General features: G+C 33.8%; 1 protein-coding gene across 1 annotated transcript; it reads right to left on the bottom strand.

Annotated features, from left to right (window-relative positions):
• Positions 1-5,935: 5,935 nt before the first annotated feature.
• LOC128284205 (zinc finger BED domain-containing protein DAYSLEEPER-like) lies at positions 5,936-10,196 on the bottom strand. The gene is made up of 6 exons (XM_053022039.1): positions 10,140-10,196; positions 9,042-9,254; positions 8,630-8,706; positions 7,083-7,535; positions 6,219-6,935; positions 5,936-6,137 (listed from the first exon to the last, which is right to left on the bottom strand). Exons 1-6 carry the CDS (start codon positions 10,194-10,196, stop codon positions 5,936-5,938), a joined length of 1,719 nt encoding a protein of 572 aa, XP_052877999.1.
• Positions 10,197-14,231: the final 4,035 nt, after the last annotated feature.

The raw sequence follows: 14,231 nt of genomic DNA, 5'->3' as shown, positions 1-14,231 counted from the left end.
CATATAAATCTAAAAGCTATGCAGGGTAATAAAGCTCTCTCGAGTTATTATGAACCTATAATTTAATCGAGTTAGGGTCTAAATTAAGCATGCACCTTTCAATTACTACATCCATTAATTGCCATCTAGTTAGGATTGATAAACTAATTCTAATACATTCAATCACATTTTCATGAATGAAATTCATACATGATGTTAATTGAAAGCATGAATGACTGAGCCGCAGAACATCATAAACATAATTTAAATTATTTTCATTTAATTGATGTAATCATTCTAGCTAAACAAAATTAAGCTACCATTGTTGATGAAAAAATAACAAAACAAATTGCGAACATGATTAATATCCAAAATAAAACAAAGATAGGGAAGAATAAAGTATAATTGATTCGATAGTTCTTCGAGAATCAATCGTAGTAGCTTCCTCCAATCCTCGTGTTTGCCCCTTCGCAAAGTGCTCCTCAAGGCGGCCAGCCAAGAGAGTATTTTCTCAAAGATTTGCTGGCTAATGGAGAGGGAAAATAGGGATGGCTATGTGTGAAAGAGAGAGAAAATCTGATGAGAGGAAAGAATGAGAAATGAGAAATGAATGTTGAATGTTGAATGTTGAATGAGGGATGATTGTTGAGGGATGTAAAGGTTAGTATTTATAGTGGATGGATGGCTAGTAGGTTTGCTAAAAATAGCTTAAAATCCCTTAGGTTTCTCTTTTCCATGGCCGACCATAAATTGTGGAGATATAAGTTTATTTAGTTGCTTGATTCATGCATGAAATAATGCTTGAATCAAGCAAGGTGGTGGAGGCTTTCAAGGGTAAAGTTTGTGTGCTAATCTTTTATTTATATGCAATTGTAGGGATCTCCAATAAATCTCCTAAAAGCGAATTTCGAGCTGCTCAAATGCTTGCCAGACTTGTTCATCAATTGCACAAAATTTAATTGGATCAAATTAATTTCTTCATGACCTATTTTTCCTTGCCTTTGTCATCCATATAGAGTGAATTTGACTCATGTCCATGTAGCTTTAATAAATAAGCTATGCATAAGTCATTGGTCGAATTGCAACAATTAAATCAAGATTAATATGTAGCATAAAATAATTAAATTATGCACAAATTTAATGCAAAATAGCACAAAATTGAGTTCTTAATTAAAGTATGCACATTATCTTAATATAAACAAAACTCACCCAATTAATTATTAAATACTTCGAATTAATATTATTTTAAGTGAAAAGGCGCCATAAACTACAAAAAAAAACCTATATAATTTGGAGTTTACACCAGCTAGACGTTCTAAACATTTTTCGAATTCTATACAAGTATTGGATGTCCCCCTTAAATATCTAAGAATATACTTAACAACTTGCTAGTGTAATTTGTCGGGTTTGACCTTGTATCTACTTACTACACTAACATTATGTAAAATATTGGGACGAGTACAAATCATTGCATACATTAAACTTTCGACTCCACTGGAATAAGGAACCAAGAACATGTATCTTTCTTTGTCTTCGGTTTGTGGTGATTCTAAAGCCGAAAGTCTAAAGTGTGCAGTTAAGGGAGTACTAACTGGTTTAGAATCTTGCATTCCAAATTGCTCAAGAATTCTTTCGATGTATGTCTGTTGTGACGAAAATAGCTTCCTAGAATGTCTATTCTCGAAATTTCCATCCTTAAAATTTTCTTAGCTACACCAAGATACTTCATCTCAAACTTAAAGTTTAACATGGTTTTAAGTCAATTTATTTATGATGGATCATTAGTTGTAATTAACATATCATCAACATAAAGCAACAAATAAATAAATGATTCACCATCTAAGCATTGTAAATATACACAACCGTCATACTTGCTCCTAATGAAACCAAACTTAACATGAAAGAATCAAACTTTTTATATCATTGTCGAGGAGGCTACTGACTGCCTCTCTCCCTCGATCTCACGAACAACAGGAGAGAATAGAAATTAACACTTGAGAATTAAAATAAAATATAATTTTTGTGGTTTTATTGCAAGTGTGACAGGTCAGTTGTAATATTTGTATTGTTACAGTGGAACACTAGAGTATTCCAAGGATCGAATCCAAGAGAAATATGAATTGAACAATTTCTAAATAACATGTGAGTAAAATAAAGAGTCTAACCAACAAATCGTAAAAAAATTATATTATGAAAAATCGTAAAGTCAAGAGAAATTAATCTCTTTTACTATCTAGCTAGTAAGGACTAAATTCTAAAATATGTAAAGTTACAAAATTAATAATTAAATAACAACCAATGGTTGTTTGGCATTCATATTGTTCACTAATCCTTGAATTAGGGATCCAAATAGCTTAAACTCTCAAAATGGCTGCATTTTACCTCTCGGTCTCCAATTTACTAAGTTAGACCAATTAATCTAGATTAACTCTCTATCTCACCAGTTAACCTGAGACTAATGAATTGGTGCCCTACAAGATATCCTCTCGATCTCACTTGCATAAATGTTCCCTTATGGTTGTCAATCCTAATTTTTTAAGTTCATTCAGATTAATCCAATTTATCACAATTTGGTCCTTCATCCAAAAATCAACTCACCACATCTCCACTAACCAACCCTCTTAAAGGTTTAGCTACTTATGTTGGAAATAAAACTAACAACCATGAAAATGAAGAACAAGGAAGCCATTAAAGAAAGCTTGAGAAAAAAATATAAAAGATGAGATTTTTATGTAAGAAAAATCAAAATGCATGTAAAAAGAAACATTCAACAAGAAATCTAAAGCAATAAACATAGAAGGAACAAATTTTAACAAGTGTAAAGCAATTGAAATTGAAAAACATTAAACTAAATCTGAAAATGTCTTACAACCAAGGTACAGGGACTAAAAGTGTAAATAAACCTAAACTACAGTGATAACTAACTTAACTAACACTAAGAACAACTGAAAAAGAAAACTTGTTGGGAAATGTAAAATCTACAGGTAAGGAAACGAAAATAATAAACCCTAGAAGAAGAAGAAGAAGAAAAACTAAGAGAAAACCAAGAGAAAACTAAGCCTAAATTAAGGTAATGTGGCCTTTTTTCTCTCTCAGGCAAATTTTGGTTGATATAAAAGCTTTTTTCTCTCTCAGGCAAACTTGGGGGACTTCTTGGAGAGTGGATATCATGATACCACTGAAGGGTAATCTCTAATCCTGAGTTTGTTAGAGGTATCGCGATTCCAAGGTTTGGATATTGTAAAACCCTCTCCTTTGGTGCCGTTCTAGCTTGATTTCAACCTCCAACATGTCCCTACATCACTCAACCATACATTAGGGCCCCCAATGCACTATTGGCCAAATTGAGTCTCAAATGAATAAAAATAAGTCATTTACACTTATTAAAATAAAATCTAAAAATTACGAAAAACTAGAAAAAAGACGTTACTTTGCTTGAGAATAAGCTCCTTAAGTATACTAGGAAAGTCTAATTTTCCATATCAAATTATGATAGATTAAACTCCCTCACATTTAACTCTTTGCTTGTCCTCAAGCAAACATGCTAAACATGCAAAAAAAAAAGACGACTCTTGGACTATATCAAACAATCGAGTCACGTAGCGATAAAACATCGAACTCGTATGAGAACTACCTCGCATGCAACTTAAGAGTGATATCTATTTAACTTGTTTATTCATAATGCAAACATAATTAGTTCACTAAGTTAAATTTTCAATAGATATAGAGGCAATGGGAATGAACAAATGTACAAGTCTTATCCATCAAAATAAATTATGCAGATCGCTCATAGATATTTAAAAAGAATTGGTCTTATTTGTTCAAACAAATGCAAGTTATTTACAAATTATTGTGTTAGTGACTTATTTGGGTCTCAAAGGTCTTCTAGATTTGTAGCGCTCACAGGCTTAGGAAAATTTGAAATTCAAACAATGGGCACTCAAAACGGGTTAAATACTAAAAATAGTTAAGCACATGACATTGTTTCCTATTCACCCCCAATTTATTTACAAGTTCGCCTCATTATTTCTCCTTCCCTTTGCCTATTTTATTTCTCGAAAATGTTCAAAGGTATTACGCAATATTAGTATGTACAAAATTTTATGACTGTGAATCGAAAGATTTTCATTTTCGAGCTTAATTTTTTATTTACCTCTCTTTTTCTTTATCTTACATTATTTCGTTCACTTTTTTTATATTACGTACTAACTCACGTAACACCTTCATCTTCATTTCCTTTTTCACTCACAAAGCCACCATAATGTTTCTACCTAGCCTTCAATGTCCATGACCTGACGATAATTACACAGTGCATTTTAAAGAACGAGACTGAGAAGGACTGATGCTTTGATATTAAGGCTTACAAGAAAAGGGTACTCGAGGCTCAAAGATATGGGAACTAGGGGTACATAGCAACAAGTAAGCTTTTAGGCTCTAAGCTATTTCAAACAATGCCTAAGATCTTTCACGAATCAATCACATAACACCAATTCTTTCAAGCATACATCTACTTAAACGAACAATTAACAATTCAAATTATTTATCTATAATGATCTATATACTTTATTCATCCTATGGTACACTTTATACATTTTCAATTAGGTTATTGCCTCTATCCTATTATACACATTAACTAGTTGAACTAATTAGTCTATACTTAAGAATACCAAATTATCTAGTATCATTTGAAATTTATACTTAAGAATACCAAATTATCTAGTATCATTTGAAATTTATCAGTTTGGCAATTCTATGTTCTTATTCAATATTTACAACTAATAACTTATTACCTAATTGTAGTCCAAGCACCATGCACTTACACAAAATAAAAAATGAAAATATTTTTGGTGTTTTATATTTTTTAAATGGAAAAAATTGAAAATAAACACCAAGAATAACATAAAAGTAGAGGTATGCATGGGTCGGGCCGGGCCCACAAAAAATTTTAGGCCCATTTTCTAGGCCCAAGCCCTGCCCGGCCCGAAATATGGGCTTAGAATTTTGTCCAAGCCCAGCCCGGGAAAAAATGGTAGGTTGAGCAGGCATTTTACCGCCTTTGGTCATTTTTTTGGCTTTTTTATTAAATAAAAACTTTAAAATACAATAAATCAAATATATTTAAAAACATAAAAACAAATATTAAAACAAAAAATAAATAAATAATAATACACAAACAATTCTTAAAATAATACATAAATTGAAAATATAATAAAAAGTAGTTATATTAAAATTGAAACAAATTAGAACTAAAATAATAACCAAATTAATAACAAAACAAAAGTTTTACAATATCAAAATAATATTAAAAACGACAACAGATAACATAATAAAATAGCTGCAAAAGAACAATAAAACATGACAAAAAGTAGCAGCAAACCAACACTAAAACAGCAGCAAAATAGCACCAAAACAGCAGCAAAACAGCAACAAAACATCACCAAAATAGCATCAAAATAGCACCAAATAGCAACAAAACAGCACAAAAAATAGCATCACCGACAACACCAAAAACCTGCAAAATATAATCAACCAACCAAAATATCTCTACATTAACCAATCAACATATTTAATTTTATAACAAAATATAAATTGTAAGCTAAATTAAATTGCCAACAATTACAAAGGAAGGTAACATAAAAACCAATCGAAGAAACATCGTCCTCATCGTCCTCATCATTCTTGGAACCAATTTCTAACATGAAATAAGAATAAATAATTAGATAATCAAATTGATAAAAAAATAATATAAAATTACAATAATAAAACGAGAATAATAATTATCTGCTGAAAATCCATTAGCTCGCATCCAATCATCCAAGCAAACAACGGCTTGAACCGTTTTTGGCTTAAGTGAACTCTTCAAAGGTGTGATAACTTTCTTACCCATGCTAAAAGCCGATTCGGAAGCTATAGTTGATATTGGAATACCCAAAAGACCACGAGCCAATAATGAAAGCTAATTATATCGAACTAAACTTTTGCTCCAATAATCCAAAACATCTATTTGACTATTCAACTCAAGCTCTGGTTCTTCCAAATAAATGTCCAACTGTGACTTTTCACTTCTAGTGCTAGATTCATTTAAATACCGTTTATAATCATCACTCTTATCAAAATCTCCCCCAAAATCAACACTATTAACATTGTGTTCATCCAAACTAGAATCAACAGGATTTTTATCCGAAACATTAGAACTCCCAGCCAAAGAGGAAGACGTGAATTAGGATTTCTTAACATACTCGTCAAACAAGAGTTTAAGATTGCTAAGAATGGTTTCAACAAAATCTGAAGCATGAATACCATAGATTGTAGTAAAACAATACTGCACATAATTCAACTTGTAACGAGGATCTAAAATTGCAGCACATGACAATATCAACGAATACTCAGCCCAATATTTATTAAATTTCTCTTCCATTTGCTTAACCATTGGAGTTAAAAACGAATAAGGACCTTTAACTGTATCAAGCAAGACCTTGTGAACCTTCCAAACTCCTCTAAAATAAAGATTAGCCGTTGGATAATTAGAACCAGAAAAAAAAGTCACATCATAAAAGACTTTCAAAAATTTGCAAAGAATAGCAACATTTCTCCACTCCTCGTTAGAAAGTGCAAATATTTGATAATCTTTATCCCGTTGGCCCCAATAATCTAACACATCTTTATAGTAAAGAGAAGATTCAAGCATCAAATAAGTAGAATTCCATCTCACACAGACATCTTGACGCAACTTTTTGGTCACATTCAAATGAAAACTTTTGTCAGCCACATCATAAAATCTTTTCCTACGAGTTCCCGGCTTTTTTATGTACTTAATTCCATTTCGAATCTTACCAACAACATCATCAGCAAGTTCCAAACCAGCTTTAACTATAAGATTCAATATATGTGCACAACATCTAACTTGAAAAAAAGCACCATCACACAAAATAACTCGGTTTGCACGAAAACTATTTCTAAGACAAGAAACCATAACATCATTACAAGAAGCATTATCCAAAGTGATGCTAAAAATTTTCTTGTCTATACCCCATTAAGCTAAACATAAAATAAGTTCATCCGCTATGTTCAAACCATCATACGAAGGAAATAAAGCTCTAAACCTTATGATTCTCTTTTGTAGCTTCCAATTTTCGTCAACCCAATGAGCAGTAATGCAAATATATTCATCATTAGTATGCCCCGAGTTCCAATTATCAGAGCTTAGACAAATTAAACCAGGTGCTTTAGCCAACTCTTCTTTAACACGATCTCTCTCTTTTGTATAATACATTAGGACATCCCTAGCAGCTGTATATCTACTTATATTCTTAAAATTAGGACTAGCAATACTCATCATGTATCTAAATCCCGGTTCTTCAACTGTTCTAAATGAATGTTTGTCACATACAAGAAAAGTAGAAATAGCTTTACGACACTCATCAGCATCAAACTTGTAGTTTTTTATGAATGGAACACCTCTTAATGATGGTTGAGTGGCTATGGTGTATTGACTGATGTCCTTATTAACTTTTTTCAAACAGCTATTTAGATGACGTCTTAAATGAGAGGTTCCACTAGAAGATTTAGCAAGAAGATAGTCTTACAGTGATTACAATGTGCCTTCAATTCATTTTTGTTCTCGCATTCAAGCTTTGTCATTTCATCCCACACCTTTGAAGTGGTAGACTTTTGACGTTTGGCAGCACTTTCATACTCATTAAACCCATCGTCCACATGTATAGGACTGTTCGAACTAGCCATAGTCATAAAAACTCAAGTCTTGAAATCCAAATAAACCAAAAGATTATTAATTTTCATACTAAAAAATCTAATAATTATGATACAATTTATAATTGAGACCAAATGGTTTCATCTTATTTAAATATCTACCACAAGCCTAACAAAATCAACTATAGTTTGGTAATAATTAAACAGTCATTGAAACCCCAACCAATCAGTTCAGTCCAACCAAAAGACAGATCAAGAAATTATAAAACACAAAAAAAGAGAGCCTAAAATCAACTAAATCAAAATAGTTATAGTATGAAACACGAATATTTTATATTCTCTGAAAAATATAAATATTCTTAATTAGATATAATATTTTGAATTTTCCTTGGTTTTCGACTAAATTTGTTAGATATAAATATTCCCTTTCAGCTTTAATGTAGTTTAAGTGAAAAAAAATATTGTTATTGAACTTGTTTTCGGTAGTTTAATAACGAGAAATCAGAATTCATGGTCAAAGAGCAAAGAATGAGTTCTCTAAAAATTTTGCATAAATTCGATAAGTTTGAAGCATTTTGGAGTGAAAGATGTTCCATTGAGGTATTCAATTATTTCCTGTAACCTTTAGTTATGATATGAGTTTTAAGGATCATGAAAACCATATGAACGTCCTATGGTGTTTTTATCATAGCCATTTGGTTTAGCCTGTATGTTCTTTGGTATTTATGTTAGTATGGGTTTTAGGCCTTTCAATGAAGGTTTTATTGAGCATATAGTCTTCGTACTGATTTTAATTATAGTGACAAAGCTATGTATCTGTTTGATTTGTGTCTAATTTTTGTAGATGGATTAGAATTGGAGACTTCTAATATTGAATATGAGCCTATGGATAAAGCTACAGAGATATAGTTTTCCTTGCTTTGAACGTAATATTACTTACTGGTCTCTTGGGGTACAAAATATTGTAGAAATATCAAGGGCACTAAGGCGCACTTTATGTGCTAAAAGTAGATTAGTCTGCTTAAAGAACAAATGCAATATCAAGCAAAGCAATAGATTAATAAGTTAATAAGTAGATTAGTCTGCTTAAGGAACTAAATCCCATGTTTGCCTACCTTTGTGTGTGTCCAGTGACTTGAATAGCATGTGTATATATATATTTGCTTTTAGTTACCATTATTCCGTTCTTACTTTACTGCAATATTTTGTAGTGGAAATCAACTTTTACAGATTAGATAAGTCCCATTTTCTATTCATTATTTATTTCATTTGAACTATTTTCCTCTAGTATTTTCATCAAGAAAATTACAGAAGAAACACGCAGAAGAAGAAGAAGAAGAAAAGAAGCTTACCTTGAAGAAGACAAAGAAATGAAGAAGTTGAAAGACAAATGGATCGGCTACCAAGACGCAAATGAAGAAGCAAAATGAAGAGGTCATTGAAATGAGCTTGAGGCTAGGAGGTGGATCGACCGACGGACAACCGGACGGTGGAGGTGGTGGTGAGCTAGGATTTGAGTTTTGGAAATGGAAATGGAAATAAGAGGAGGAAGCCAGCAGCAGCAACTAAACAAAAATATCAAAGAGTAAAGTTACTTCAAAAATTAAAAATAAAAAAATAAAAAATAATTTAATATTAAAATCGAGCCAGTCGGGCCGGGCTCGGGCCAAAAAAATCATACCCGAGGCCTGGCCTATTTTTTAAACGGGCCTCATTTTTTGTCCAAGCCCATTTTTCGAGCCTATATTTTTACCCAAACCCTCCCATTTTTTGGGCGGGCCGACCCGGCCCATGCACACCTCTACATAAAAGTAACAAAAAATAAAACACATAAAACTATGTGCATCCTCCCACACTTAGACTACATATTGTCTCTAATGTGTTCTCAAAAAATATAGAAGGTTACCAGACTTCCCTAGAATGGAGTGTCAGACTAGCTAGGGGTCCACTTCCTTGCTAAAGCTCTTGAATTTTGTGTAGTTTTTCAAGGTGATTCGCTGCACATAAAACAAACACACAGAAATAACCAAACCAAATACGAAATTTAAAAATAGAAAAATAAGTTCCAAAAGTTAGTGTAGTTTAAGAGTTTACATACCGCACAAATAGAAATAAAATGAAATATAAAAAACATATAACTCTAGAAAATCCCCTTACGATCCCTCACTGAGTCTCGTGACTCCTTTGCCTTTCCCCTTAACGGCCGACTTCTTGTAAGATAGTCTGGGTCGACCGATCAATTCCTAGATGATGAGGCCCCCCGTGGATGCTTGCGTGGACGTAAAAGTACTCTCCAAATTGTCATACTGCACAAAGTCATCATACTCCGTTGCCTCGTCATCTTCCTCCTATTTGAATTATTCTTCTTCCTCCCAGTCTCTAACTACATTATCGTCCGATGAATCACTTGATCAATTGGGCCATTATATGCTCTACGCTGTCTGGCTCACCGTGAAAGTATCCATGAATGGCTTCATAGCCTCCAGCACTCTTGTGTTGAAGCGCATATCTCTTTCGAGCCTACGTTCCCATTATCTAAGCTCCTCATCGCTTTTCTTCGTGGCACTTTTCTTCTTGATTACCAAAGGTAATTCCATCTTGTGCTTTCATTTTTTATTCCATTCTTGGATATGCTTCCTATGGAGCTCTTGAAACTGCCTAAGCACAGTGTCCCTAATGATACTATGATTGAGGCGTGGAACTGCTTAATTGAATCCATTTCCACCCCCACTCGGCAACACAAGTTTGTGATCAAATGAGGGAAATAAATGCCAACCTTTACACCTGAGACACACTTTTTGATTTCTTTGTTTATCCATCGCCCTAAGGACACTCAATTTTTCTGCAAAGTATAATACAAAAGAGTAGCTCGAAATACATTAATAGTGTTAGTGTTCAAAAGGGGGCTAATACATGTGCAGATAAACTACATCCATAGTTTTGCAGTCGAAAACATAATGGCTTGTTTAAAAGATAAAGGGTGATTATGATACTCCTCCTACTTCCACTCTCCTCTATGACATCCGTATTGACATTGTTCAATTTGCTAAGGTCCATGTCGGACAACTCATTCCTTTCATAATAAAGGACACCATAGTAGTCACTAATTACCTATAGGGAGATCTTAACAACCTTTTTTTAAACATACACTATATTTTTTTAGTATCTTTTAAGTTGGATTAAAACACCAAAACAATCGGTATCACTGTCGATGTTGTCGAAACAAAGGCGAAATTCATCCAACAATAAAAACGAACGATATTCTAATCATCCTCGTAATGTAAGGAAGAGGGGTTGAAGCCTCATTCAAGGATAAATGAGCGTTCTTGAAGGGATAAGAAAAAGGCTTCGAATTCTTTTGATTTGAACTTAACTGAATGATACTCTGGTTCTGGAGGTGGCTCAATATTGGGTTCTTGATCATTTTTTCATTCTGGGAGGCATGGGTACTCTAGACTAACTATAAAAAAGATACTAACCAAATAACCCACAACAAATCAGCACTAAAACTAAAATGAAAGATCAAAATAATAAAGATAACAAAAAGAGAAAATATAAATGAAAAAGAGAAAAAGAAACCTTAAACCATGTTGTTTGTAGTGGGTTTATGGTGTGAAACAATAAAACTCCGTGTTTTCCAAGCAACAAGCGAATGCCACCTGCAAAGAAAGAAAGAAAGGCAAAGATAAGCAAAAAATGATTAAAATAGAAGTGAAGAAGAGTGATGAATTTGGGAGGATTTGAGACAAATAAGAAAGGGAAGAGTGTTTTGGGGTTTTAGGGATTTAAACTTTGAAGGATTTGGGAAAAAATGATAGGTTTGGGGTGTTTGTAGGCTATTGCGATGCCCTAACTGGGAATCACTTGACCCAACTCAAATATCACAATATCCCCTATTTTTGAATCCTTCAAATTCTATTTTGTCTTAGGTATCGCGATACTGAGGGTTGGGTATCGGGATACCACTATGCAAAACAAAAATTTTGACTTTTGATATTCCGAAGTATTGCAATACCAAAGGGTCGATACTGCGATACCCAAAAAAAATTTGTGGTGTCAATTGAAACTTTTTGTAAAATCATGATATCCCCGTTGGGTTTTACAATTTCACTGAACAAACCCCAAAATACATACAAAATTGTCAAATATTCTCTCAACTCTGACCTACCAAGTTCAAAATAAAACCAACATAAATTAAAATTCCTAATCTAAATGCAAAAAAAAAATGTGGAGTCCATGCTCAATAATTCAAATATTTACAAATTGATAGTTTAATTGCCACATGTGGCATGTTAAAAATTTCTTCCAGGGTTATATGTGACACCCCCGTAGTGATGTTTGCACAAGGTCTCGGGCGCCAACACACGTCTTCTTTAGTCCAACAAGTTGATTCACTGATCGTCTCTTCATGATGCCTCGTTTCCTTATTAGGATGCCTCGTATCCTTGTTTTCGAACCTGCAAACATACACCACTTCAACTATTTCATATTGTTGGCTGTATTCTCAGACACTACCTCAATGGCTTGACACTCTATCTCACTATTAGGGGACACTTCCTTCACCTTAAGCTTGGGTTCCAAACTCCTAGAAGTCTATACCTCTCCATCTACTTCCATAGTTATCTCTCATTTGCCCACATCTATGGTGGCCTTAGAGGTAGCTAGGAATGGTCTCCCTAATATAATGAGTATCTCTAAATCCTCTTCAAATTCAAGAACTATGAAGTCAATCAGTAAGATAAACTGCCAAACCCTCATTAAAACATCCTACAAAACTCCCTTTGGGTGAAATAGGGCCCTACTGGTTAGTTGAAGGGTTACCAAAGTTACCCTAAGGTCACCTAAACTTAAGCTAAGATAGATGAACAAGGGCATTAAATTTATACTCGCTCCAAGATCACAAAGTGTCTTACCAAAATTTACACCTCCAATCTCTATCAAAATGGTAAAGCTATCGAGGTTTTTAAGTTTTTGTGGGACTCTCCTAGACACAACATCATTACACTCGGTATTTAAAGCAAATCGCTCTTCTCTCCCAATCTTCTTTCTCCTAGACACCAGTTCCATAAAGAGCTTAGCATATTTCGACACTTTTTCTAGGACCTCAAATAATAGGAGGTTGACATTCAAAGCCTTAAACTTCTTGAGGAAATTTGGAAATTCCTCATGTTTCACTTTTTCTTCTCTTCTAGTCTACTCAGAAAGGGTATGAGTGTCAAATTTGGTTGTGGTGTTAGAACGGTTCCATCCTCCGGTTCAGCTTGTGTGGGCTCACTCTTGGGTCCTTCCTTTTCTCCCATCCATCTTCTCACTAACTTCCTTTTCCCTACTAATTGGTCAAATAGGTTCTATACCCATAGCCCTAGATCTCAGGGTAATTGCCTTGGCATGTTCTTTTCCTTCCCTCTTAGGATTAGGCTCTATACTACTAGATATGCTAGAAGCTAATTTGTTTTGTAACAATTGAAAAACTTGGTTTAATTGACCATAAATTTGACGCACATTGGCTTGCACCACATGCAAACCTTCCTCTACATTGCTTACCTTAATCAACAATGGAAGGTCACTACTATAGGCATGTTTTCTTTCTTACTCTTGGGGTACTATAAATGGTAACAAAGGTTGATAAGTTGCATTGGGTATAGAAGGATTAAGGTTTTAGGCTCCTTGATTGGAGGGACCTCCTTAGTTCCCACCCCACCTAAGGTTAGGATGGTCATGCCACCGGGTTATAGGTGTTAAAGAATGGATTGTATCCTCCATTCCCTATAGAGTTAGCTTTCATTTGGTTACTTTCATTAGCATTTCCCCATAAGGCACCTTCGCTATCATGTCCTGTATTAGAATAGGTTAGAAGGGGCTGATTTTGGACTTACACCTTAGCCGAACTTATCTCCAATTGATTGAGCCTTTTAAGGACTTGTTGATACTTGTCCTCATTATTGACCATGTTTATGATCGATTGTTTAGCTCTATATGTGAATCGCTCAACCAACCATATATAATAATTTATTGGCATGTCATCGATGAGATGGCAATATACGTCTTTGACATGAATTCCTTTAGGACGCTCTGTCAAGACTAATGCTCAAGTTTCCATCTAACCCATTCTAAAAAACATAAAGTTATAGCCAATCATGTAATCCATGATATGAGCACTTACGTAGCATGAGTTTAAAGTGCTCCCAAGCCTCGTATAGCGACTTCTCTTCCAATTGTCAAAAATTTGTAATATTTATACGAAGTTTCATTATTTTGCTCATGGGAAAATATTTTGCCAAAAACTTACTCGCTAGCTCATCCCAAGCGTTAATGGAATCTACCAGTTGTGAATCTAACCACATAAATGCATTATCACTAAGAGAGAAAGGGAATAACAGAAGACAGATAGCATTATCGGATACCTTATTATATTTAAAGTTATCACAAATGTTTAGAAATCTCATAAGATGTTGATTCGGATCCTCATTCATTGACCCTCGAAATTTAAGGTTTGCCTGTATCATTTGGACCATTACCAGTTTGATTTGAAATTTGTTAAC

The sequence above is a fragment of the Gossypium arboreum genome, chromosome 2 (genome assembly GCF_025698485.1).
Source record: "Gossypium arboreum isolate Shixiya-1 chromosome 2, ASM2569848v2, whole genome shotgun sequence".
In the NCBI taxonomy this organism is placed as follows: Eukaryota; Viridiplantae; Streptophyta; class Magnoliopsida; order Malvales; family Malvaceae; genus Gossypium; species Gossypium arboreum.
This window is presented reverse-complemented; position numbering and strand designations above follow the sequence as displayed.